The 26,208-nt window shown below is 34.5% G+C and overlaps 1 protein-coding gene across 8 annotated transcripts in view; it reads right to left on the bottom strand.

Annotated features, from left to right (window-relative positions):
* Positions 1–26,208, bottom strand: part of UBR3 (ubiquitin protein ligase E3 component n-recognin 3) — a 254,046-nt gene that overhangs the window by 109,252 nt on the left and 118,586 nt on the right. For 6 of the 8 annotated variants that reach the window (XR_010341473.1, XM_064373357.1, XM_064373358.1 and 3 more), the window contains exons 21-25: positions 26,061–26,165; positions 24,729–24,902; positions 24,521–24,553; positions 22,469–22,929; positions 16,174–16,262 (exon numbers count right to left, since the gene is read on the bottom strand). Coding sequence is in view for 7 of the 8 variants with exons in the window: in XM_064373357.1 (XP_064229427.1) it covers positions 16,174–16,262; positions 22,469–22,929; positions 24,521–24,553; positions 24,729–24,902; positions 26,061–26,165 (862 nt within the window). In the remaining variant the exon portion in view is untranslated. The remainder of the gene's footprint in view (positions 1–16,173; positions 16,263–22,468; positions 22,930–24,520; positions 24,554–24,728; positions 24,903–26,060; positions 26,166–26,208) is intronic. The other 2 variants (XM_064373359.1, XM_064373360.1) reach the window with 1 other exon arrangement.

The raw sequence follows: 26,208 nt of genomic DNA, 5'->3' as shown, positions 1-26,208 counted from the left end.
TGACAGCATTGAGGGAATGCCAAGATGGCTGGTGGAACATTGTTTCTGGGTGTATCTGTAAGGGTTTTTCCAGAGGAGAATGACATATGAGTCAGTGAATGAAAGAGGAAGATCTGCCTTCATTGTGGGCAGGCACTATCCAATAGACAGTGGGTACAGCTAGAACAAAGCAGGCAGAAGAGTGATATTCAGCTTGCTTGGCTTCCTCTCTCTCTCTCCCTTCCAGAGCAGAACACCTTTTCTCCTCCTGCCCTTGGACATTAAATCAGGTTCATTGGCCTTTGGGCTTTGGGATCTGTAACAATGGCCTCTTGGGGGTTCTCAGGCCTTTAGCGTCAGACTGGGTACTGTACTGTCAGCTTCCCTGGTGTTGAGGGTTTTGGACTTGGAATGAACCATGGTACTAGCTTTTCTCATCTACCAGTTTGCAGATGGCCTATCATGGGATGTCACCTTTGTAATTAGGTAAGCCAATTCTTCCTAGTAAACTCCCTTTCATATATACATAGCCTACCATTTCTGTCCCTCTGTGGAAATTTAATACAGATTTTGAACTTCATAGCTCTCTAGTAACAAAACCAAGTGAAAGGAAATCAACAAATTGCCAGAAAAGGAATTCAAAAGACAAATCCTAAGGAATTGTAATTCAATTGTAATTCTAATTGTATTCAATTAGATACAAGAAAATACAGATAGATAATTCAATAAAATCAGGAAATTTTCTTATAAGAAAAATTCAACAAAGAGATAGATATGAGAAAGAACCAAATAAAAATCTTGAGTTGAACAAAATAAATAGCTGAATAAATAAAACAAAAAACACCATAGAGAGCTTCAACGGCACACTTGATCAAATAGAAAAGGGAATATCTGAATGCAAAGAAAAGTCATTTAAAATTACTTGGGGAGGAAAGAACATAAGAGTAAAGAAAGCCTAAAAGATTTATGGAATACCATTAAGTGAACTAATAAGAAAGGATAACAATGGCATAGAAAACTAATAATACCTGAAAAACTCCCAAGTCTGGGAAGAAATATGGACATCTAGATCCAAGAAGCAAGTTCTCAAATAGATTCTACTCAAAAAGGTCCTCCCCAAGAGAATCATGAAAAATGAAAGACAGACAATTCTAAAAACAGCAAGAGAAAAGCATCAAGTCACATATAAGGGACTCTCCATCAAACTAAGAGCAGATTTCTCAGCAAAAACCTTATAGGCCAGGTAAAAATAAATAGTTTCAAAGTACTGAAAGAAAAGAATTGCCAACCAAAAATACAACACCCAGCAAAGCTATTCTACAGAAATAATGGAGAAATAAAGTCTCTCCTAGACAAAGAAACACTGAGGAAATTTGTCACCACTAGACCAAATTTACAAGAAATGCTCAGGAGAGTCCTGCACGTGGAAATAAAAACACAATAATCACCATCATGAAAAAAATGAAAAAGTATAAAACTCACTAGCAGACCAGATACACACAGTAGAAATAAAAATAAATAAATAAATAACTTTATTTCTATATTTCATACAGAAAATCACCAAAATGCAATGATAATAAGAGAGGAAGAAAGGAACAAAGGATACACAAAACAACCAGAAAACAATTAACAACAACAAAAAATCTTCACCAATCAAATAATAACCTTGAATGTAAACAAATTAAATTCCCACTTAAGACATACACACTGCCAGTATGGATTTTAAATAAATAAATGAATATGACCCAACTATATGCTGCCTACAAGAAATTCACTTCACCAGGAAAGAGACATAAACTGAAAGTGAAGGGTTTAAAAAAAAAATTTCATGCAAATAAAAAACAAAAGCAAGCCGATAAAACAGGCTTTAAGTCCAAAACTCTAAAAAGGAGAAAAGATGGCCATTATATAATGATAAAGAGATCAATTCAGAGAGAGAGAAAGAGAGAGAGGGAGTGTGTGTGTGTATGTTTAATTGTAGATCCAGATATACAGGTCTGCATTGGGGTTCCCAATTATGAATTCCTTTTAGTTCATTTTTTCAGAGAGAGAGAGAGTCTTGCTGCTCTGTTACCCAGGCTGGAATGAAGTGGCTATTCACAGATGCAATCATAGCATAGTGCTGTCTTGAACTCCTAGCTTCAAGTGATCCTGCCATCTCAGCCTCCTGGGTAGCTGAGACTATAAACACAAGACACCACACCCAGACAAAAGGATACAACAATTCTAAATAAATATGCACTCAATGCCAGAGCACTCAAATATATAAAGCAAATATTAGATCTCAAGGGAGAGACAGACTCCAATACAATAATGGTTAGTAACACCCCACTCTCAGTATTGAACAGATCATCTAAAGAGAAAAATCAACAAAGAAAACACTGAATTTAAACCAAACAGACCTAACAGGCTTTTATACAACATTTCAAAAAAAGCAGCAGAATACACATTCTTTTCATTAGCACATAGAACATTCTCCAGGATAGATTACATGTTAGGCCAAAAACAAGTCACGACAAACTTAAAGGAATTTAAATCAAATCAAGTATATTTTCTGACCCCAATGGAATATAACTGGAAATTAATAACAAGAGGAACTTTTGAGACTGTACAAGTACATGGAAATGCAAATAACATGTTCCTGAACAACCAATGGATTAAGGAATATGTTAAGAAGGAATTGTTTTTTTTTTTTTTTTGAGACCGGGTCTCACTCTGTCATCCAGGTTGGAGTACAGTGGCACGATCTCTGCTCACTGCAATCTCCACCTTCCAGGCTCAAGCAATCCTCCCACCTCAGCCTCTAAAGTAGCTAGGACTACAGGTGTGCACCACAACACTGAGCTAATTTTTGTATTTTGGGGTTTCACCATGTTGTGCAGGCTGTTTCCAAACTCCTAGACTAAAGCAATCCACTCACCTTGGTCTACCAAAGTGCTGGGATTACAGGCATGAGTCACAATGCCCAGCCTTAAGAAGGAAACTTAAAAGTTTCTTAAAACAAATGAAAATAGAAACAGAACATACCAAAATCTATAGGACATAGCAAAAGTAGAATTAATAGGAAGTTTATAGCAATAAACACCAACACTGAAAAAGTAGAAAGATTTCAAATAAACAACCTAATAATGTATCTCAAGGAACCAAAAAAGCAAAAATAAATCAAACCAAAAATTAGCAGGAGGAAGGAAATAATAAAGATCAGAGCAGAAATAAAAAAAAATGAGAGCTAAAAAATGCAAAAGATCAATGAAACGAAAGTTGGTTTTGTGAAAAGGTAAAACTGACAAACCATTAGCTATATTAACCAAGAAAAAAATACTCAAAATAAAATCAGAAATGAATAAGGAATATTACAAATGATGCGACAGAAATACAAAGGACCATTAGAGACTGTTATGAACAACTATATGCCAACTAACTGGAAAACCTAAAAGAAATGGATAAATTCCTCGACACATGCACCTACCAAAATTGAACCAAGAAGAAATTACCAATCTGAACAGATTAATAATGAGTAATAAGATTGAATCAGTAATAAGAAGCCTCCCATCAAAGAAAAGCCCAGGACCAGATGACTTTACTGCTTAGTTCTGCCAAAATTTTAAAGAACCAATACCAAATCTTCTTCCAGAAAAATAAAAAGAAGAGAATTCTTCTGAACTCATTCTTCAAGGCAAGCATTACTCTAATACAAAAACCAAAGACATATCCTAGCACTTTGGGAGGCCGAGGCGGGTGGATCACGAGGTCAAGAGATCGAGACCATCCTGGTCAACATGGTGAAACCCCGTCTCTACTAAAAATACAAAAAATTAGCTGGGCATGGTGGCGCGTGCCCGTAATCCCAGCTACTCAGGAGGCTGAGGCAGGAGAATTGCCTGAATCCGGGAGGCGGAGGTTGTGGTGAGCCGAGATCACGCCATTGCACTCCAGCCTGGGTAACGAGCGAAACTCCGTCTCAAAAAAAAAAAAAAAAAAAAAAAAAAAAAAAACCAAAGACATAAAAAACTATAGGCCAATATCCCTGATGAACACAGATGCAAAAATTCCTCAACAAATAACTAGAAAGTTAAAAGATCACTCACCACAATCAAATGGGATTTAGTCCAAGGATGCACATATGCAAATCAATAAATGTGATACATCAAAGAAACAGAATTAAGGACAAAATCTATACAATTACCTCAATAGACACAGAAAAAGAATTTGACAAAATTCAACATCCCTTCATGATAATCATCAACAAACTAGGTATAGAAGGAGCTATGTCAACACAATGATAACTGTATATAGAAGGAGGTATGTCAACACAATGACTGTACATGACAAGTCCACAGCTAACATTATACTGAACAAGGAAAAGTTGAAAGCTTTTCATTTAAGAACTGGAACAAGACAAAGATGCCCACTCTCACCACTCTTTTCCAACACAGAACTGGAAGTCTTAGCCAGAGCATTTAGGCAAAAGAAATAATGGGCATCCACATGGAAAAGGAGAAAGTCAAAATGTCCCTATTTGCAAATGATATGACTTTATAAAAGAAAATCCTAAAAGCTTTGCCAAGAAACTCTTAGAACTGATAAGCAAATTCCGTAAAGCTGCAGGATACAAAATTAACATAGAAAAACCAGCAGTGTTTCTATACATCAATGATAAACTAGCAGAAAAAGAAATCAAGAAAAAAATTCATTTACAACAGCTACAAAAAAAAAAAAAAAAACAAACCTAGGAATAAGTTTAACCAAGGAGGTAAAAGCTCCTAAAAGGAAAACTATAAAACCCTGATGAAAGAAATTGAAGAGGTCACCAAAAAATGGACAGACATCTCGTATCATGGATTGGAAGAATATTGTGAAAATGATCAATACAGCCAACTAATTTTCAACAAGGGTACCAAAAACATTTAGTGGTTAGGAAAAGACAGTCTCTTCAATAGATGATTTAGGAAAACTATGTATCTATAAGTAGAAAAATGAAACTAGACCCTTAACTCTCAATGTATACAAAAATTAATCTAATACCTCAAAGCATGAAACTACTAAAAGAAAACACTGCAGATATGCTTAAGGCATAGGTCCGAGTAAAGATATTTTTGTGTACAACATCAAAAGTACAAGCAACAAAAGCAAAAATAGACCAATGGGGTTAATATCATCTAGAAAGCTTCTGTACAACAAAGAAAACAATCAACAGGTGAAGATACAACCTACAGTATGAGAGAAATTATTTTTGCAAACTATCCATGCGACAAAGGGTTAATAACCAGAATACAGAAGAAACTCAAACAATTTAATAGCAGAAAATAATACAGTTTGAAACTAGGCAAATTATTTGACTAGTCATTTCTCAAAAAAGACATATAAATGGCCAACAGGCATATGGGAAAAAAAAGGTCAGCATGATTAATTATCTGGGCAATGCAAATCACAACCATAATGAGATATCATCCATCTCACCCCAGTTAAAATAGCTATTATCAAAAAGAAAACAATCACAGATGCTGACAAGGATGTAGAGAAAGGGCATGCTTAAATACTATTGGTAGGAATGTAAATTAGTATAGCAACTATGAAAAGCGGTATGGAGGTTCCTCAAAAAAGTAAAAATAGACCTACCAAATGACCCAGCAATCCAAATGCTGGGTATATATTCAAAAGAAAAGAAATCAGTATATTGAAGATCTAGCTGCATATCCATGTTTATTGTTATCACAATAATGAAGATATCACCCTAAGTTTCCAGTTTCCATCAACAGATGAATAAAGAAAATATGGGTGTGTGGGTGTGTGTGTGTGTGTGTGTGTGTGTGTGTGTGTGAAGGATGGAACATTAGCCATAAAAAGAGTGAAACCTGTCATTTACAGCGACATGGATGGAACTGGAAGTCATTATGTTAAGTGAAATAAGCTAGACACAGAAAGAAAAATATCACTTTTTCTTACTCATATGTGGTAATTTAAAAAGTGAATCCCGTGAAAGTAGACAGTAAAATGGTGGTTACCAGAGGCTGGGAAGGGTTGAGGAGGAGGAGATGAAGAGAGGCTGGTTAATGGGTACAAACATACAGTTACAGAAGGAATAGTGTTTGATAGCACAGTTGGGTAACAATAGTTAACAATAATTGATTAGGCATTCAAAACTAACTAAAAGATTTGAAATGTCCTAACACAAAGAAATGATAAATGTTTGAGGTGACAGACATCCTAATTATCCTGATTTTATCATTACACACTGTATTCATATATCAAAATATCAGGTGTGCCTCTTAAATATGTACAGTTATGTATAATATTTTTAATATAAAATTTTTCAAAAAGAATGAAGAATATCTCTACAAACTACACGGTGGAATCTCCTGGCTATAACATTAAGTGAAAAAGCAAGGTACAGAAAGGGTACATACATGTTGCCACTTACCTAAGAAAAGGACTCTGGTAAAAATTAAATATTTTATATCTCAATACACATAAATATATTCATATCTCCAGCCCTACTTCCTTATATAAATGGTAGTACACAAAGCAAATATATACATATTTGCTTATACTGTTAAAAATAAAAGGATAAATCATAAATTAAACTATATTAATAAATAAAACAACTCCTTCCATCTATAACAACAATAAACGTTAACCAAATCCTGCAATGTAACAGCCCTTGGCTCATACTCTCCTACTTTCCAAAGGAAATCTTACTATGGGGACTGTGGACAGATGCTGTTCCTATCTACCCAGTAGCTATTGTCCTTTCTGATAACAGCAGACCTCAATTTTTGTTGACAAAAATCACTCCTTCACCATCCTTTTCAATTCATATGATTTAGATGGGACTGACTGTATAGCCAAGCAAGAGTGGTAGAGTCACAGCAAGGATTTTTGCTGTGTCTACTAGAAAAGCAGTGTTTTCACTCTGTTTGTTGTTTTGCTTGTTTGAGATGGAGTTTCGCTCTTGTTGTCCAGGCTAGAGTGCAACTGCACAATCTTGGCTCACGACAACCTCTGTCTCTGGGATTCAAGCAATTCTTTTGCCTCAGCCTCCCAAGTAGCTGAGATTACAGTCGTGCGCCACCATGGCTGGCTAATTTCGCTCTGTTTTTTAAAAATAAAAAGGTAAAACTTTTCCAAACACTCAGAATATCACATTTATCCTGTGCCTGAAACAATTAACTATCAGGTTATTAACTCTTATTTTGCAATTGATCTCATATCTATCCCTTCCTATCTATAGGCTACCAACTCTGCGTGTGTGTGTGGGGGGGGTGGGGGCGGGATAGCGCATACTCTCAATTTCCTTTAAATACGAAAAATAGTAAAGACCAGGCAAACCTTGATAAATAGCCCTTGCTCCACACTTATTACTGCATAACCTCAAATTTACTTAATCTCTCTTAGTCTAGGCATCTGTGTCTGGAATAATACTACCTATCTCATGGGTGTGTCAAGACAAAATGCAATATATAGAATGTATTATAACAGTGCTAAGTACACAGTTAACATGCAAAAATATTTCTCATCCTCATCATGATCAACCCCAAAAATTCATACTCTTGGACCCAGACCAAAAATACAGGAAAAATTCTGTGTATACAATGTTTATTACAATTAAAATTTGAAAAAAACCTTACAGCCCACTTGTGGGTGAATAATTAAGTAAACTGTAGAATAAAAATGATGAAAGCAATAGCCAATGCTTATATAATGCTTATTATGTGCTAAGCATTCTATTCTAAGCATTTAAAATGTACTAGTATATTTGACCTTCCCAACCCTATGACGTAGTATAAAAATTCCTTTGTAGCAATGTGAAAACTGAGGCAGAGAGAAGTTAAGTAAATTACTCCAGGCAATGGAGTGTGGCTGAGATATAAACCTAGTTTGGCTCTAGAGTCCATGCTCACAACCACTACACTCTATTGCTTCCCCAAAGAAATACAGACTTTAATAGTTACAAGAAGCTTTCAATAATAATGTAGGGAAATTCTTATGCTAAAATATCCGGTAAAAAATTGTGTTACTGAATTATACTGTGTTACATATTTGCTACCGATTATACCCTATAGCACAATTTTATGTGCTATAGGGTATAATCAGTAACATACATGTTATTTGGATAGTGGGATTAGGGATAAAATTGTTGCTTCTTGATGCCTTTCTGTACTGGATAAATTTTACAATTAAAATGCAATATGTTTAACAACAGCCATTCCCAAATAAATTCTTATTCTTTATTAAGTATCTGAGCTCTCACTGGGAATGTAATTCTGTTGCATTTCAGCTATAACTATCTGACAAACCTGACAAAACTTAATGGGTCAAGGTTATAATCCAACACCTTCACTCCTACATCTAGATGGCTAGTAAATATAAATAAAAGTCAGGGGATAATGATCAAGAAAGAAGAATGAAAGGAAATATAGAAGTAATACTGCCTCTTTCATGTAGGAAACTTGACAACTACAGAAAGGCATTAAACAGACAGGTAAGAGTACTAATCACTGTAGAAATCTGTTGCATTCAGTGAGAAAACCTTTTGTACTTAAATCACCTAATAATGTACTATATTTGATTAGAGGACTTACACTGTATGTTATAAACTTGAAATATTTTGTATCTTACGCTTCTACATTAGAATTTTTTTTTCATGCAAAGATATAGACACAATAAAAAGAAGCAACTACAGCAGTCTCCCCTTATCTAGGATTTCACTTTCCATGGCTTCAGTTACCTGTGGTCAACCATGGTCAGAAAATATTAAAAGAAAAATTTCAGAAATAAACAATTCATGAATTTTAAACTATGCACCATTTTGAGTAGCATGATAAAATCTCATATTGTCCCATTTGGTCCTGTCCAGGATTGTGAATCATCCCTTTGTCTAGAATATCCATTTCTGTTATCATATCAATTGTTGTAATAACCCAATGCTTGTGTTCAAGTAACCCTTATTTTACTTAATAATGGCCCCCAAAGTGTAAGAATAATGATGCTGGCATACTGTTGTAATTTTTTATTTTATTGTTATTGTTGCTAATCTCTTAGTGTGCTTAACTTATAAACTTTATCAGCCATCCACTGGGGGCCTTGCAACAGATCCCCGGTGATAAGGAGACTCTACTATACAGATTATTTACATTCTTACAACACAGATGTGAAATAAGACCCAAAAAAAAAAGGAATTTAACAAATGAGGGAGAGGATCTGGATAAAACTAAATTATATCAGTACTGCTGCCAAGTATTAATAGTACTTCAGTTATAGGCCCTGCTTTATGTGTTAATAATATTATAGAAACAAAAATGTTGACATGTAAATAGTCATCCAAAAGCAGAACGACATGTGATTTTGCAAGTTTTATCTTGAGCAATGGATAAAAATGGGGTCTCAAACATGCTTTCTGGGGTCAGACAGCTTTGGAAAGAGACTGTTATAAATAGAATCGCTGTGATCCAGAATCCTAGTGGTGTGGCCATGGCCAACATAAACAAATGAAATGCCCATAAATTTTTATTGCATCACCTGTCACCATTGCAGCATGCAAGAACCGAGACTGGGAGAAAGTAGAGCTCATTATCCTGAAGACTTCTGTGAACTGCCTCTGTTTGCTAGCAATCATATTTGCCTGATCCCTCAATTGTTCTTCCTGTGCCCTGGCTACTGCCAAAAGAGGTCAAACCTTCCAAAAATTAGGAGATGGAGTCAATAACTTTGCAGACTTATGACATTCAAATCTATGATCTTGACTATAGCTGAGCTCTAAGCATTGTTTATCAATCTTTACAGTCAGCTTTCATGACCAACATCTCCCACTCTTCCTCAGCAATTCCAAACTTCAGGTCACATTCTTTTTCACCCAGCAGAACTCACCTTTTACTTAACCCTGAAAACTAAAGCAATCAAAGGTGATCTTCCTGAACTTCCCACTTCCCTTAAAGCCAATGGAACTTACCTCTATCTCCATCCATTCTTTCCTCCTTCCCTCCAGTTTCCTCAGAGGATAAGGTGGTCATTTTCTTTTTCAAGGCAATACCACCCAATCTGCTCTGGGTACGTTGCTTAATTGATTCCTCAGAAAATTGTTTTTGTTTTGTCTCACTTGTGAGTGGGAAGTGACAAAAACAATTTCTTAAAGTATTAATTAAGCTTTTTTTCTTAGTTCTTAAAATTGCAAACATACTGACATGGATGAACTAAAACTGTATATCAAACCAGTTATATCACCTCATAAAAAAAGGACTGCTCTTAAGTAACTTCAGAGCACAAAACCTTGACTATATATCTCTGGTGGGATGCAATGAAGGACAAAATAATCTGTTAAACAATTTAAAATTTTTATGCTTTTTAAACTTTTTTTAATTTAAAAAATTTTAAAGTTTTATTCAATCATTTTCATTGTTTAATCTAGTATTGAGTTTAATATTTTGAAGCTATTTTCTTTATTTTGTAGGAAAAGTAATTTTCTTAAGTATGATATGCTGTGCTTATGTAAGAGAAGATCCCCAATTCTAAGGCATGCATGTTAAAAGTATTTAGCAGTAATGTCTGCAACTTCATCTAGTAGAGAGAAAGCAAGAGAACAAATACAGAACAATGTTAACAAAGTGATGGTTATACTGGTATATGGGTGTTCACAATGCTATTGTCAGCTTTTCTCTATGTTTGGAATTTTTCATAAGAAAAGTATGGTATTGTGAAATCTCATTTTGGTTAAAAAATGCATTTATATGCATATGTACTTAGAAAAAGACTTGTAAGGATATAACCTAGGTTAGGAAATCTGGTAGTAAAAATAAATTATTTCTTATTTTTTACTATGTGTTTTCTAAACTTTAACAAAAATTTAGTGCTTTTGTTATAAAAAATTTAACTTATATACTGCAATAATACATATTAAGTATTTAATTCAAGATTACTGGCTAAATATGTGCTTTTGTCCCTCATTCTTTTTAAAAAATTCCACTGAAGTAAAAATAGAAAAAGTAAAAAATGAAGAAATATTCCCAAAGAATACAGAAAAAGGATGAAGTGATAGAAGAGAATTTCACCAACAAATAGATGTCAACAAAATTTCTGAAAGACTGGAGGAGATAGAGACATGATGACAGAGAAAAGGAAGTTGTAAAAGCTGCACCCAGTTATGTGTTATCCAAAAGTTACAGAAAAGGAAAACTTGATCTATCCATTAGAATGCCAACTCTGGGCTCAGAAGCAGCACATGAGGCAGAAGACAGGAGCCATAAATATGAAATGACTCTGAAAACAGAATAATTATTTTAAGGACTGTATATAGACTTCACTACATAGCACCCAAATCCTTCCCCAACTCTGACTAAACAGAGCATTCAGGGGGCTTGGGCATTTACCTCATGGAAAAAAAAAAAAAAAAAAAAAACAGATCAACAACAACAACAACAACAACAACCACCACCACCAGACTATTCTTAGCCAGAGAAACTGGAAAAGCAGCTTAGAGAACACTGGGACTTCTAATGTGAATGTTAGCATCTGGAGGCTCCAAACTAGAGCAGTTGACTCTTCTCCCACCCCTAATCCAAATCTAACAGTCAATACGCCTGACCAATGTACACAGACTAGAAACAATTACTAGGACCAAACCTCTTTACACCTCAATGAAATAAACCCATATGAGCTACCCTGACCACCTCTCCAGGACAATCAGGGATCATCAGGCAAATGAGGAAAACTAGCAACATAAAACACTAATGAAAGTTTTTCAAGCAATTTAGAAGGATAAAGGATAATTTAGAGAAAGAAACAGATAAAGAAAAATGAAACACCCTAAACACATTTGGAAATTTTTTTAGAGGAAATTCTATACAACACTAAGAACAAGATCCTGAAGAGAGGAAATCTATATGTATGTAAAACAAAAAGAATAAATGATATAAAAGATAAAATACATTAAAAAGGTAAAAGATCAATCTAGGAGATCCAACATCCAACTGGGAATCCCAAAAAGGAATAAAATACAAGAAGGAAAGTATTACTGTATAACAAAATGCCCTGATGCTCAGTGGCTTAAAACAGAATTCTCTCAAACAGTTTCTGAGGGTCAGGCATCTGGTGGCAGCTTTAATGGTGTGCTTCTGGCTCAGGAGCTCTCCTGAAATTGCTGTTGAACTGTCAGCCAGCTGCAGTCATTTAAAGACTTAACTGGCACCAGGTACAGTGACTCATACCTGTAATCCTGGACTTTTGGAGACCAAGGCAGAAAAAAAAAATTTTTTTTTTTTTTGAGTTGGAGTCTCACTCTGTCGCCAGGCTGGAGAGCAGTGGCGCGATCTCAGCTCACTGCAACCTCTGCTTCCCAGGTTCAATTGATTCTTCGGTCTCAGCCTCCCAAGTAGCTGTGGTCACAGGCATGCACCACCACACCCAGCTAATTTTTATATTTTTAGTAGAGATGGGGTTTCACCATATTGGCCAGGATGGTCTTGATCTCTTGACCTCATGATTCACCTGCCTTGGCCTCTCAGAATGCTGGGATTACAGGTGTGAACCACCGTGCCAGCCCCCCAAAAAAATTTTTTAAGAAAAAAATAATAAAATTAAAGGCTTAACTGGGACAGGAAGTTTCACAACCAAGTTCACTCACATGACTGTTGGGGCAAGAAGCCTCAGTTCCTCACTCACATGGGCCTCCACAGGGATACTCATGACATGGCAGCTGGCTTCTGCCAGAATGAGTAATCCAAGAGAGAGAGACAGTAACAAAGAAGCCATAATGTCTTTCATTACCTAATATTAGAAACAATATACCTTCACTTCTGCCATATTCTACTGGTCATGCATATCAGTGTGGGAGAAGACCACAAAAGGCATCAAGACCAGGAGACACGGATCATTCAGAATCATCTCAGAGGATGACTGTACTAGTTATAAAAAAAAAAAAAAAAAAAAAAAAAAATCACAGGAAAAACTTTCTCATAGCTTAAGAGATCCAAATCTTCAGACTGAAAAGGCTCACTAAGCACTAAGGAGGATAGAAAAAGACCTCATAGATACAAATGATAAAACTTCAGATCGCTAAGGATCAGATCATCACAAATGTGTCACAGGAAAAGGAAAAAATGCTGATCTACAAAGGTGTAGGAATTAGATTACCACCAGACTTTTTATCAAATGAATGGTAAAAGGCAAAGGGGCAAGGCCTTCAGTTGTAAAGTTGTGACAGCAAATGTTTATCAACCTGGAATTCTACATCCATCTAAATGAACAATCAAGTTTGTGAGCAGACTAAAGTCCCTTCCAGAAATAAAGAATCAGATGGTTTAGCTACCAAACATGAATTATTAAGATTTGAGCCAGGCATGGTGGTGCCTGCCTATAGTCCCAGATACTAGGTAGGCTAAGGTGGGAGGATTGCTTGAGCTCAGCAGTTCAAATTCAGCCTGGGTAACACAGTGAGACCTTGTCTCTTAAAAAAAAAAAAAAAAAAAAAAAAACCAGAATACACTTGAATTAGCACCCTTAATAAAACAAGATTTTAAAAAGAGACGACATTAATATGCAAGAAACCCTACAAATATATCAATCCCAAAAGGGAAAAATCCTAAGGTAATAGCTGCAGGGCATGTCTCGAGAACAAATGGACCAGATCAGAAAAGAGTTCCAAGCAAGACAGTATGATTGAGTAGGTAGAATAATAGAGATTTCACAAAGGCACATTAGGTCTTGCTACAATAAAAATTTTTTAATAAAAGAAAAAAAAAGACAATTGAGAAACTTCAAGAAAAACAAAAGGCAACATAACAAAGCCATGGTCCATAGAGAAACAAATAAAAGATGGTATGGGTTTAGCAATCAAGGGACTGGAAAAAAAGAGGCTATGTACTAAAGATAGTATCTTTGAAGGGGTCCAGGAGGTGGGCCACTGGACTCAAAAACAGTCAATGGTTCTAGCACATTATCTAGTCCTGTATTCAACAGCATTCAAAAAGTTATACTAATACAAACTCTTCTTTTTAAGAGTCAATCTTCATATAGAAGACATTAATGTGACTGCAAAACAAAATGTCAGCAACTTTGGCAATTTAAAAGTTTAAAGTATCTGAAAAAAGACAGGAGGTAAAAGAGGAAAGGAAGGATGGGGTGCTTATTAGTTCATTTTATGTGAAGCGGTATCAAAATACTGACTACTGCAGATAGAATGATACATAAATATTATTAAATATGTAAAAAAAACAAAAATATAGGCTGGGCACAGTGGTTCACACCTGTAATCCCAGAACTTTGGAAGGCCAAGGCGGGTGGATCATAATGTCAGGAGTTCGAAACCAGCCTGACCAACATGGTGAAACCCCATCTCTACTAAAAATAAAAAAATGAGCCAGGCATGGTGGCAATCACCTGTAATCCCAGCTACTCAGGAGTCTGAGGCAGGAAAATTGCTTGAACCCAGGAGGTGGAGGTTGCAGTGAGCCGAGATCACGCCACTGCACTCCAGCCTGTGCAACAAAGAGAGATTCCATCTCAAAAAAAATAATATCTTGCAGTAAAACAAGCCAACAACAACAAAATAATAATAATAATAATAATAAAATATACACACACACATATATATATATAATTATCAATTTTTGGAAAGAAGAAGAGAGAGAGAAAGGGAAAGAAGAAAGAGAAAGAAAGTGTCAATGAACTAAACCCTCTTCTTTCATATGACAAAGTCAACTGATGCTAAGTAAATTCTAAAAGAATTTCAGTACAGGTTAAGTATCCCTTATCTGAAATGCTTGGGACCATTAGTGGCTCAGATTTCAGATTTTTGAAGATTTCAGAATATTTACATAGACGTAATGAGATATCTTGGGGATGAGACCCAAGTCTAAACACAAAATTCATTCATGTTTCATATATGCTTTATACATATAGCCTATGGTGATTTTACACAACATTTTGTTTGTTTGTTTTTGAGACAGCATTTTGCTCTTGTTACCCAGGCTGGAGTACAATGGTGAGATCTCGGCTCACTGCAACCTCCTTCTCCTGGGTTCAAGCAATTCTCCTGCCTCAACCTCCAAAGTAACTGGGATTACATGTGTGCACCATGACACCTGGCTAATTTTTTATATTTTTAGTAGAGATAGGGTTTTACCATGTTGGTCAGGCTGGTCTTGAACTCCTGACCTCAAGTGATCTGCCCACCTCAGCATCACAGAGTGCCAGGATTACAGGTGTAAGACACCGCATCCGGTCTTATGCAAGATTGTAAATTTTGTAAATGAAATATAGTTTTGACTGCAACCCATCACAAGAGGTCAAGTGTGAAATTTTCTACTTGTGGCACCATGCCACAAGTGGAAAGTTTTGGATTTTGGCACATTTTGGATTTCAGATTTTCAGAATGGGGTGCTCAATCTGTATTTTTTCTGTCAAAGTTATATTCTGACCATTAACTACACTTGATGGTTTAGAAGCTTTTAGGCTAAATCTGAACTGATCTCTACACATTTCTTCAGGAAGTTGGTTATGTGTTTAGGTGCACAAAAATGCATGAAAATGTACATGCATGCTTGAATGCATATACATGTATGTATTTTAACTAAATACATGACTTTATTTTCTTTCTGTAAATTTTTCTATAAGTTAAAAGAAGGAAAAAATTTGCTGGAATGCAAGAAATAGGGAAGGGAATATCATTAACTAAAGACTGACACTGAGATTTAATCTATTTCTCCAACATGTGTAAAAGGGCACTGTCATATAGAAACATGGTATCCTCTCTCACTGTATAAATTCTAATGCTAATCTTAATGGAAATGAGAAGTTCACCTGATTTTAAGAAACACTGAAGGAGAACCAGAAAGAGGCACTAGAAGCATGTGAAACTATTTTAAGAATTTAAGATAATTTCACAGAAAAAGATTAAGATAAGTAAATGTACACTGATGGATCTCACAAATCTAAGAGACCATTTAACAGAAGAGAACAGAAGGAGCATACTATATTGCTACCATCAGGAAGAACTTTCTAACAATTGTATCTACTAACAAAAGAATAGACTGTCTATAATAAAGGTCTGAGCTTCCATCACTATATTGCTTAAATAAAGACCAAATAAACACTAGAAATCCTAAGTCTGTAATGTTTTAAATTAGTAAAAGATTGGACTACATCATCCCTAAAGTAATAAGTATAATTATGAGAGTTCTAAACTAACATATTTTGACTCACCAACATCCATTGCAGTTTCCATAAAGCTTTTCTGTCGTGAAGCAAATTCTGCAAGCAATTTCTGCTGCCTCTCTCTAGCCTTTTGTCGCCTAGATTAAACAGAAATAAAGTTGTAAGTATCAGATGTGCTTAAAACCTAGCTACTATATTTCCCATGTATATAATGAATGAAAAGCCCCTGGAACACAGTTGAGAACTATCTATTTTCTGTATTATGTATTAAATTTCTTCTAATATTTGATTGCCCTTAAAAGGATTCTACTAATTTTAAAAGGTTACAAACTCACTGGTTTAATAGGTAAAAATAAAAGCCAAGATGTTCTTTAAAATGAGAAATAATAATTAAGGTAGATAGAATATTTGGATTTCCAACAACACAAGTTCCTACGTATATGTCAGAAGGTAGCAAGAGCAAGAAGAATCTTTTTTAGTAAGACTAACAATTTAAACCCAGGCACAAATAACAGTAAACTGATTGCTAGAAGAAGCTATGATGTTTAGATATAAACCAAGTCTAAAAGATGAAAACCATTATATTTACTGTTACTCTAAAAATAGGTCCCTCCTAATAGAGAATGAATAGAAGTCAGTAAGTTTCCCAGTTTCTACTAGGACATATTTCAAGTTTGGTTATTTAGTATGAAGTAAAAGAATGTGAATGAGTCTCAAACACAACATAAGAATAAAACTGTATTACAAAGCCCTAAATATTCCCTTGGATTAATTCACTATATTATATTTATTATCTATGCCTTATCTACTTCCAAAGAATATTTTAATTTGCCACTGGTTGCCAAAAGAAAAAAAAAAAAAATCCATCCATACAAGGGTACCATAACGTAAGAATAGGAAAACATAAAATAAAGAAAGGAGACAAGTTTCTTCAGATTATGTGATGCTAATAATACTAGTGAGCATACAGCTTCACTCCCAGTAAGGAAAGATTAAATTCATAATTTAAACAAGTAAAGGAGACAGAAAAAAAGAAAAGTTAGAAAAGGTAAATTATATGTTAGCTCATTGGAAGAGACAAATCTCAAGTAGCTGGGATTATAGGCACACACCACCATACCCGACTAAACTTTGTATTTTTAGTAGAGAGGTGGTTTCACCACATTGGCCAGGCTGGTCTCAAACTCCTGACCTCAGGTGATCTACCTGCCTCAGCCTCCCAAAGTGTTGGGATTACAGGTGTGAGCCACCACACCTGACCAAGCCTGGAACATCTTACTGCCCCAGAAAATAAGAATATGCTCAAAGAATGATGGGTATAGATCAAAAGGACATAAAAACCAGCTTGATGTGACTCCCAGTGGCCAAATCTGTAATAATTTGAGCACCAAAATTAGTAACAAGCATATGAGATTATAACCAATAAAATAAAATAGGAACTCATGAGTCCATACTGATAAAAATAAATGAATATAAACTTGATATGGATTGGGATATTACAGTATCTCAAAGTATCTCTCTACAAATTATGTATTAGTTGTAAAGTGGGGTGGGAAAATTGTAAATCTGACTGTGAAGAAGTCTCTCCAACTTGACCAAAGTCAATCACCAGTGATGAAACAAACTGAAATCATATGACACCTTATAGGATACAATGAAAACAGCAACACTTCATTGACATGCCTGCCAAAGTTGTATAAACTGAGTCAAAACATAAAACAACAACAGACAATCTCAAATTAAGGGACATTCTACAATGTTACCACTGCTTCGTAATCTTTAAAAGTGCCACGGTCATGAAAATAAAAGAAAGACTAAGGAAACTTCCATATTGAAGGAGAGCAAAGAGACATGACAATTAAATGCAAGGAGTGATTACGAACTGGATCTTTCTGCTGTAAGAAATATTATTGTGGGCCGGGAGCAGTGGCTCATGCATGTAATCACATCACTTTGGGGGACTGAGGTGGGAGGATCACATGAGCCCGGGAGCTTGAGACCAGCCTGGACAACATAGCAAGACCTCATCTCTACAAATAATTTTTGAAAATTAGCCAGGCATGGTGGCACACATCTGTAGTCTCAGCTACTCAGGAGGCTAAGGTGGGAGAATCACTTTAGCCTAGGAGGTCAAGGCTGCAGTGAGCCGTGATCATACCACTGCACTCCAGCCTGGGTGACAGAGCAAGACCCTGTCTCAAAAAAAAAAAAAATTTATTGGGACAACTATCAAAACTTAGAATCTAAAGATGCAAATACCATATTGGTTTCCTAATTCTGACAGCTGAGAGTACAAAGAACATCCTGAACCATTTATACAAGTTTAAGATACTTCAAAATAAAAAGCTTTTAAAAAATAATTCCATCCTCAAAGGATAAAGATTTGCCACAATGGAAGAAATGGAAGCAAAGGAAAATGTGCTCTAGATGCTCAAAGCATTCTAAGTGGCCTCCAGAAATGCTATGAGCAAGAACAGCATTGACTATATTTTTGGTCTCCTGAATCACTACTTTGTAAATCTGTAAGTTTTGGCACGCTTCTTTAATTAATGCCACTCACTCTCCAGCTCACCTTTAAACATGTACATTTTCAATTAGAATACATATGTCCATAGAGTGTGTTTTAAAAAATCTATATGTTAAACATAAGAAAACCTCAAATGTAACTGCTTGACACTAGTATTAAAATACATTTCTATAGCAGATTTCTATATTAACCAGAAATGGAATGTCATTGTTGTGAATGTTTTCTTAATTGAGATTATTCCTTTTCTAAATTTGGGCAGAAATATAAATAAAGGCCATTAACAAAGAACATACACAAGTTCTGGCAGATTCAGTACAACTCAAAAATTTTCCATTAACTCCTGAGGTGAAGACATCAAAGTTGCATTTTATTACAACCATCTAATGTTTTCTGCTTGCATACTGTTTTCTATGAAGTTAATCTATTATGAAAGTGATGTCAAGTTTGTCTAAAGGTGAGGTACTTGGAAATGGATCCTCATTAAGTGCTGATGAACTGTTCTGCCTTTATTTTGAAAATCCAAAACCAAACCAGAGAAAAGACAAATGTGAGGAGCACAGTGAGATCCAAACAGATTCAACTTAATCCTTAGTTGTCTGCTACAAAATTAGTTTCAAGTCCTTGTCAATACCATCACTGTTCAAAGGAAACAAAAACTATCACAAAGAAAGCCTTTAAAATTTTTATAATGTTATTTATTAAATAGCATCAGGGCCTTTGTAAAAGTAGCATCTAAACTATGTACTCCTGTATCACATTTATTATTAATAAAATTACAAAATACCCTTAACCAAAAAAACAGATTTTGATTCACTGTTTATCTTCTTTCAAAATAAAAGCATATACTATTACATAACCAGGAAGAAGAGACCACTAATTAACAAAAATAAAAATTTTAACCTCATTTTCAATCTCCTAATTTTGTCAGATTTACTACATTCTAGACTACTAACTAATTCAAACTTAATGAATGGTCATCTAAATTATATGTTACAAATGTCCTTTCTCCCATGGAAATAAATTATATGTTAGTTCTTTATAACTCCTATTTAGGAACTCTCCTAAATTCTTTTTTTTTTTTTTTGGTGATGGAGTCTTGCTCTGTCGCCCAGGCTGGAGTGCAGTGGCGCAATCTCGGCTCACTGCAACTTCCACCTCCCGGGTTTTAAGCGATTCTCCTGCCTTAGCCTCCCAAGTAGCTTGGATTACAGGTGCCCACCACCATGCCCAGGTAATTTTTTTGTACTTTTAGTAGAGACTGGGTTTCACCACATTGGCCAGGCTGGTCTCAAACTCCTGACCTTAAGAGATCCACCTGCCTTGGCCTCCCAAAGTGCTGGGATTACAGGCGTGAGCCACTGCACCGGGCCAGAACTCTACTAAATTCTTAATTTACCATAGGCTTTTGCATATATTTTTAAAATAAAATTTTTATAACAAACTTTTAATTATATCAGAGATGTAGTATAACTATATATGTGACTAAAATTGCTCCTTATACAGTTACCAAAGGATGACCTCCTAACTAACAAATCAAATAGGATGGCCAATCTTATTAAACTCCTGTAACATTTAACAATTTTGGTAAGTTTCTTGCTTTCTGAAGTTCTTCTTGTGACTTCTCTAATGCCACTCACCCCAGTTTTTCTCTTACTCTGTTTAGTCACTCCTTTACCAGTCACCATTGTAGAGACCCTTTCCTAAGTCATTCCCTTTAATGTTTTTTCCCTTGAGTTCTTTATTCAATCTTCTCATTTTCTTACTGTACATTCTCTCTCATATATGAGTACTCCACTATTACCTATGTGCTCAAATCTGTAGCTCTAAGAATTCTCCCCAAGTCTTAAACCCTCTTTCTGACTGGACATATTCCCTTGGGTCTTCCTCTTAAACTTAGTAATGTCCAGAACTGAACAGATCAATTTTACTACTGAACCTGAGCCCCCTCCTATACTCCATTATCTTGGTAAAAGAAACATTATCCAAGTCAGAAATCTGGGCACCATTCATGACTTCTCCCTCATTTCTCACATCAAGCTGATCACCGAGTCTAACAACTTATACCTGCTAAATATCTCATATACATCTCCTTCTCTCTTTATTATCATCACTGTCTTAGTTCAGACCCTTACTACATCTGTCCCACTAGATGGCTAAGTAGCTTGGTCTCCCAATTTCCAGTTTTACCCAACTCTAATCCACCCTCATGTAATTACCTTCACTTAAATTATTCTTCACTTAAAATCCTTCCACAGTTTCCCTGTAATCATTCATATCCTAAGTGCCAATTAATGATATATGGTTACCTTCTTAGCCTCATGTCCTGCTACTCCCATTAACAACCTGTGCACCTAATATAGAATCTGTTACACTATGTTAACACTACTAACAAACTATCTGTTTACCAGTTTGTCTATCCAGTATAGTATCAATTCCTCGAGGTCAGGAAGTCCAACACTGGACACAGATATGTCTAGAGAAGTGCCTGATTGACACCCAATGAATAAGAAATGGATCAGTCGAGTAAGATCCATCTTATGCTTGCTTCCACTGATCATTTAACCCATAACTGCCTATATTTAATTTTAAAAGTAACTAAGAAGAAGAAATTATCCAGAAAGTACCTCTAAAATATACTTCAACTGTAAAATGATGTATTATTCATACTGCTTACAACAGTAGCCCAGATAACTCTGTTGACAACGACTTTTACCTACATCAAAGAGATTGAGATGATAAAGGTCCTAGATTCTTAATTTAAGATAATATTGATGTGGACCCTCCATAAGGGGAAATGTGTACCCTTTCCCGATAATTGTTGCTTTGGTAGACAAATTTGTCTTAAATAATATAGAAATTAAAACAATGAAAATTATTTATAACCTGAGAGAAATGAGCAATGACTATCTTGAATTTTATCTGAAATCTTTTTTTTTTTAATGTCCTGGGTCTTTTAGCCTATGTACACTCATTAGAAGGTATACTCTCTTTTAATAAACACTGAACCCTTTCCAAGAGTTTGATGATTACACTGAGTTTCAATCTCTCAAGATTCACCTTGTCATATTTATGACAGCTGGGTCAGCAATGTTGACAAGGCTCTTGGGAAACAACTGATGACAATGCACAGTAACACAACTCTTCTGGCAAACAATGTACCACCCAAGAAGAAAAAAACCATACCATGCTCACAGTACTTGACCCACAAACCCCACATAATATGTATCTTGAGATAAAAAAGTCAACCCATTCTTTTTTTTAAGAAAGTCAAAAGATGAAATAAAAAGGTTAAAAATATAATTTAACAACAAATTATAAGCAACCTAAAGATCCAAAAGCTAGAAGCATAAGTTAGTCAGAACTTTTTAAAAATCAGCAATCATATATTAATAAAGATTAGAAAAGACCAAAAGAAACTACAACTAAAGAAGTTGGATTTTTTGATTTAGAAATATTTTCAATATTTAATTTTTTTCTATTCTTATTTAAAGTTGAACTGTTAGTTTTTAAAAACAGTGAGAGGATTATTATATCCCTACAGCAATAACAACTGCAGGAGCAGTTTTTCCAAAAAGACATACAAGTTTAAGGTAGTAATTTTATGCTGGGGTCAGAAATTCTCGCCTCTCCATCAATGAACTCAATATATTACAGGCATAAGCACTGACTATGCTCCACTACATTTATGGTACAAACTAATCAGCTAAGACTGCTGCTGTTAAGCAGCCAGGTGATTATCCTCAAATGACCAAAAGGAAGAAAATACAAAATTTTCAACTATACACCCATGTTTAAAACATTAAAAATATAAATTACCTTTCTTCCTTGTCCAAAGTTTTCTTCTCTGCTGCAGTGACTTTTTTAGGTGGTACAGGAGGGGTCACTTTTCTACATATCTCTTCAATGATGCGTTTGTTCATTCTACTTTGCGATGCAGCTTTTAGTAAAATTCTTTCCACTGCAGTTATACCATCTCCATGACTGTATTTAGGAATTTCTGGTTGGATTAAAATTTCTATGTCATCAAGCCAAGGAGGATAGTAGGAGTTTTGCTTTCCTGAGAGTTTGTGGTGAAGTTTAATTAGCAAAGACAATATGCTTTCTTTAATTTCCAAAATGGCTGTAGTTAACTGTGGAGCTGAGCCAGGAGCAGACCATTTATTTGAAGTTTTGGGACGAACCACCTGATTCGCTTCACTGCTACTGCGATTGATGATTTCCTGAAACTTCTTTCTACGTTCTGCTACTAAACTGAAAACTTGAGCTGTACCAGAATTCTACCATTAAAAAAGAGAAACAAAGAAAAATCAAGAGAAGTTATTCAGCATCATTTAAAAAACTTATTAGTACTACATTTTTCCAAAGGGAATGCTCAGTTTCATACAAAGATTTATTCACTAGATTTGCTCTTTAAATAAATCTGTCCCTTGACCTCTGTCTCTCAAATATATTTAATCCCACTCAATGTGGAAACAGTAATAAGGAGGATATCATCAGCAGTAACACCTTCTTTTCAACCTTCTGAGACTATCTACCAGAAAAAATAGACAAAGCTTAAGTAGTATCTACAGCCATATTAAAGAGAATCATAAACTAAATTCTTCATTAGTTTAAAGGAGGAAAAGTGTTCTGGTCAATATTCATGAAGAATAGGGTACTCTTTACTAACTTCTGGAAGACTGGTGCAGTTTCCAGTTAAGAAAATTATAAATTAGGTTTTTTAAATTTTAAGCTAATAAATCTGAACTAGTAACTAATGTTACATTTAAGGAATTTTAAAGTTTGAAAATTCTAACATAAATGCTTAAAGTTACTAAACTGAAATATAAGGATGAAAAATCAATCTAATGTTTCATATTTTAATATCACTTTGTTTTTTGAACAGTTTTTTTTTTAACTAAGTATTTCCCTCAATAATTTATCTTCTAAAAAGCTTTTTTGCCAAAGCAATCAAACTGCACCAGGGCTCTTAGAAATCATCTTTTAATTAAGATATGAGTCAGTTTAATGAGTTTATTTTTTTAAAGCGAGCATAGAAAGGATGCTCTAATATCAGTTGAACTTTTGTGAGTCAAATGACGGTATATACTATTTATATCCAAGCTGTTTTTTAAAGTATTCTCTACCAGCATTAGAGGCAAAAGCCTCTTATAGAGGTTCCAGTTTTTGCTTACAGTGAAAACACATTGTCAAAGACAAAGGAAGCTCCTACAAATAGACTCTAATATAAGAAATGTCTGATTCAATACTCTCTACTCACAAAAATTGAGGTTGTGGAGACTAAAACTGCTTAAGTTTAATTACTTATAATGTCATTTCAAGATTTTTACTTCTCCTTTTTAAAAATTAATTAACTTACATGCAATGAGAGCACTGATTTTCAAAATGAGTCCAAAGCCATAACATACAGACTTTAAGACTTTATAGACTTATTTTACCAAAGTTAATTAATTGCAATAGAAGCAAAACAAAAAAATTATTTGCAAATGAGCATGCTGCTAGTAATTAAATTTATTTTAATTTAGAAAATATCCCGGTCATTTTTAAGATGTTAGTAATATAGCGGCAATGCTAAATATAAAAAGATTCAAATATGTCACCTATAATTAGTCCAAAATACTTCAAACACTAATAAGAAAAATATGCTATTAAATATTCAGTATTATTTTTAAGCTCAATAATATAAATTTTAATATTAAGCTTAAATCACTCTGTCAAAAAAAAATACACATAATTCAAAGAAGGTTTCTTTTAAATTTAACCATATTAATTAAACACCCATACACACACAAATACTTCAAAGCGTTTTTTTCCCAATTTCCAATTAAAGCCATGTTGCTAGTTAATGCAAATATCATACATATCTACCTCTCTTTGAAGAACTTTAGGCCGTCGTGAATTCTGGCAGATTAAGGGAAAAAGACTCGTAAGGTAGAAGTTGCATAGATATATCAAAAGAAATAAAAGACAATTTAAAGTTATCTACAACCACATTGTTTTTTATATATTGTAGGGACAGTATATCCCAACATAACATAAAGCTTTTCCTTATTTTCTTTCTTACATTTATACTTACATGTAAAGAACCCAAGTTATCAGAGCTAGTACTTGCAGGTGAGTCTCTCTTCACTTCAGGAGCAGTCTCTGGAACTCTTACTCTAACATAGTTTATAAAGTGTCGCATGTTTGACACTAAGTTACTGCCAGGAAACCAACTGTCATGGCAACGTTCTGGTCCACCCACTGATGCCTAAAATATAAAAATAATGAATATCAAATCTTGCCACATCAGATCCAAGGTACAATAGAGACATAACAAGCCCCCAAGAATCATCCACTGCCTATCATAATCCTGAATCCCTTATTGTCTCCTCCACAACTTATAAAGTGAATAAATTCAAATTATAAAACTAAATTCAGACAAAAAATACAGGAATATATTTCTCAGTACTAACATTGGTAAGTCCAATGGAAACTGCTAAATGTCTCCTGAAAAATATATTTTTCAATCTGGAATACTGAAGATTACAGAATATTCATCCTCACCCATTAGTAATAATACAAATAATGCTAATTTGGACTAATTGTAGAGGAAACTGAAAAACCAACCAAAGGTATGACCTAATCATAGAGGAATCTTTACAACCTTTTAACATCTGTAAAAGAATATATGTTGATTCAACTTGGACTACAAAGAACTACAAAGTGGTTTTTTTTCTTTAACTTGTTTTTTGCTATTATTATGCTGTGTTATATTTCGTCATTAGGAGGAAAGAGATGAGGAGAATCTTACACATTAGTAAAACTAATTTATAGTAAAAATTGCTTTTACAAAAACTATACTTCTAAAGTCCTGAAACACATTAACAACTTGTACTCTTAAGTACTTTAAACATTTTCCCATATAACAATATTCATGCCATTACCTTAAAATCTTTACAGAAAGAATTTGCTACTCAAAAATAATCCCTAATCAAATTATTCAAATTTTTGAACCTAAGTCCTAATTTCAGTTTTACTGGTTATTTACTGATTACGAGTAATTTTTTGCCAGTAATCAATATTCTTAGCATAACACCAAAAATGTATTAAATGCTTTTCTTAATTTTTGTGATAGGAATTACAATTTTCAAATTCAATAATTCCATAAGTAGAATTTAATGTATTAATGAAAGCCCTAAAAAATTGTATGTATTTGAAGATCCCAAAAGGCCTTTTCTAGTAGTTCTTTAAAAGATCTTATGAGTCTGATGAAAACATAAATACCCCTCAAGATGAATCCATAAACACTTTTTATTAAGGTATGTCATAACTACCAAAAGTATAACATGCCTGGTTTGGCAACAAATGGCTACAGCCAGATAGGGGCTGCCTATCTAAAACTTTTAAATTATAAAAAACTACTTACCTCTTCATCTGATTCTTCGTCAGCAGAATTTTCGAGTCCTAATTCAATCAGATATAAAACCATGCAGAGTACATGTTCTGACAGATTTTGATGATCCATCAAAATCTTTAAAAAGGGAAGAAAATGCCTCATAATTACTTTTGTCCAC

This window comes from Aotus nancymaae, unplaced genomic scaffold, assembly GCF_030222135.1.
Source record: "Aotus nancymaae isolate 86718 unplaced genomic scaffold, 86718_ANA_hifiasm-v0.15.2.pri h1tg000008l, whole genome shotgun sequence".
In the NCBI taxonomy this organism is placed as follows: Eukaryota; Metazoa; Chordata; class Mammalia; order Primates; family Aotidae; genus Aotus; species Aotus nancymaae.
The sequence above is the reverse complement of the archived record's forward strand: the minus strand, read 5'-3'. Positions and strand labels throughout refer to the sequence as shown.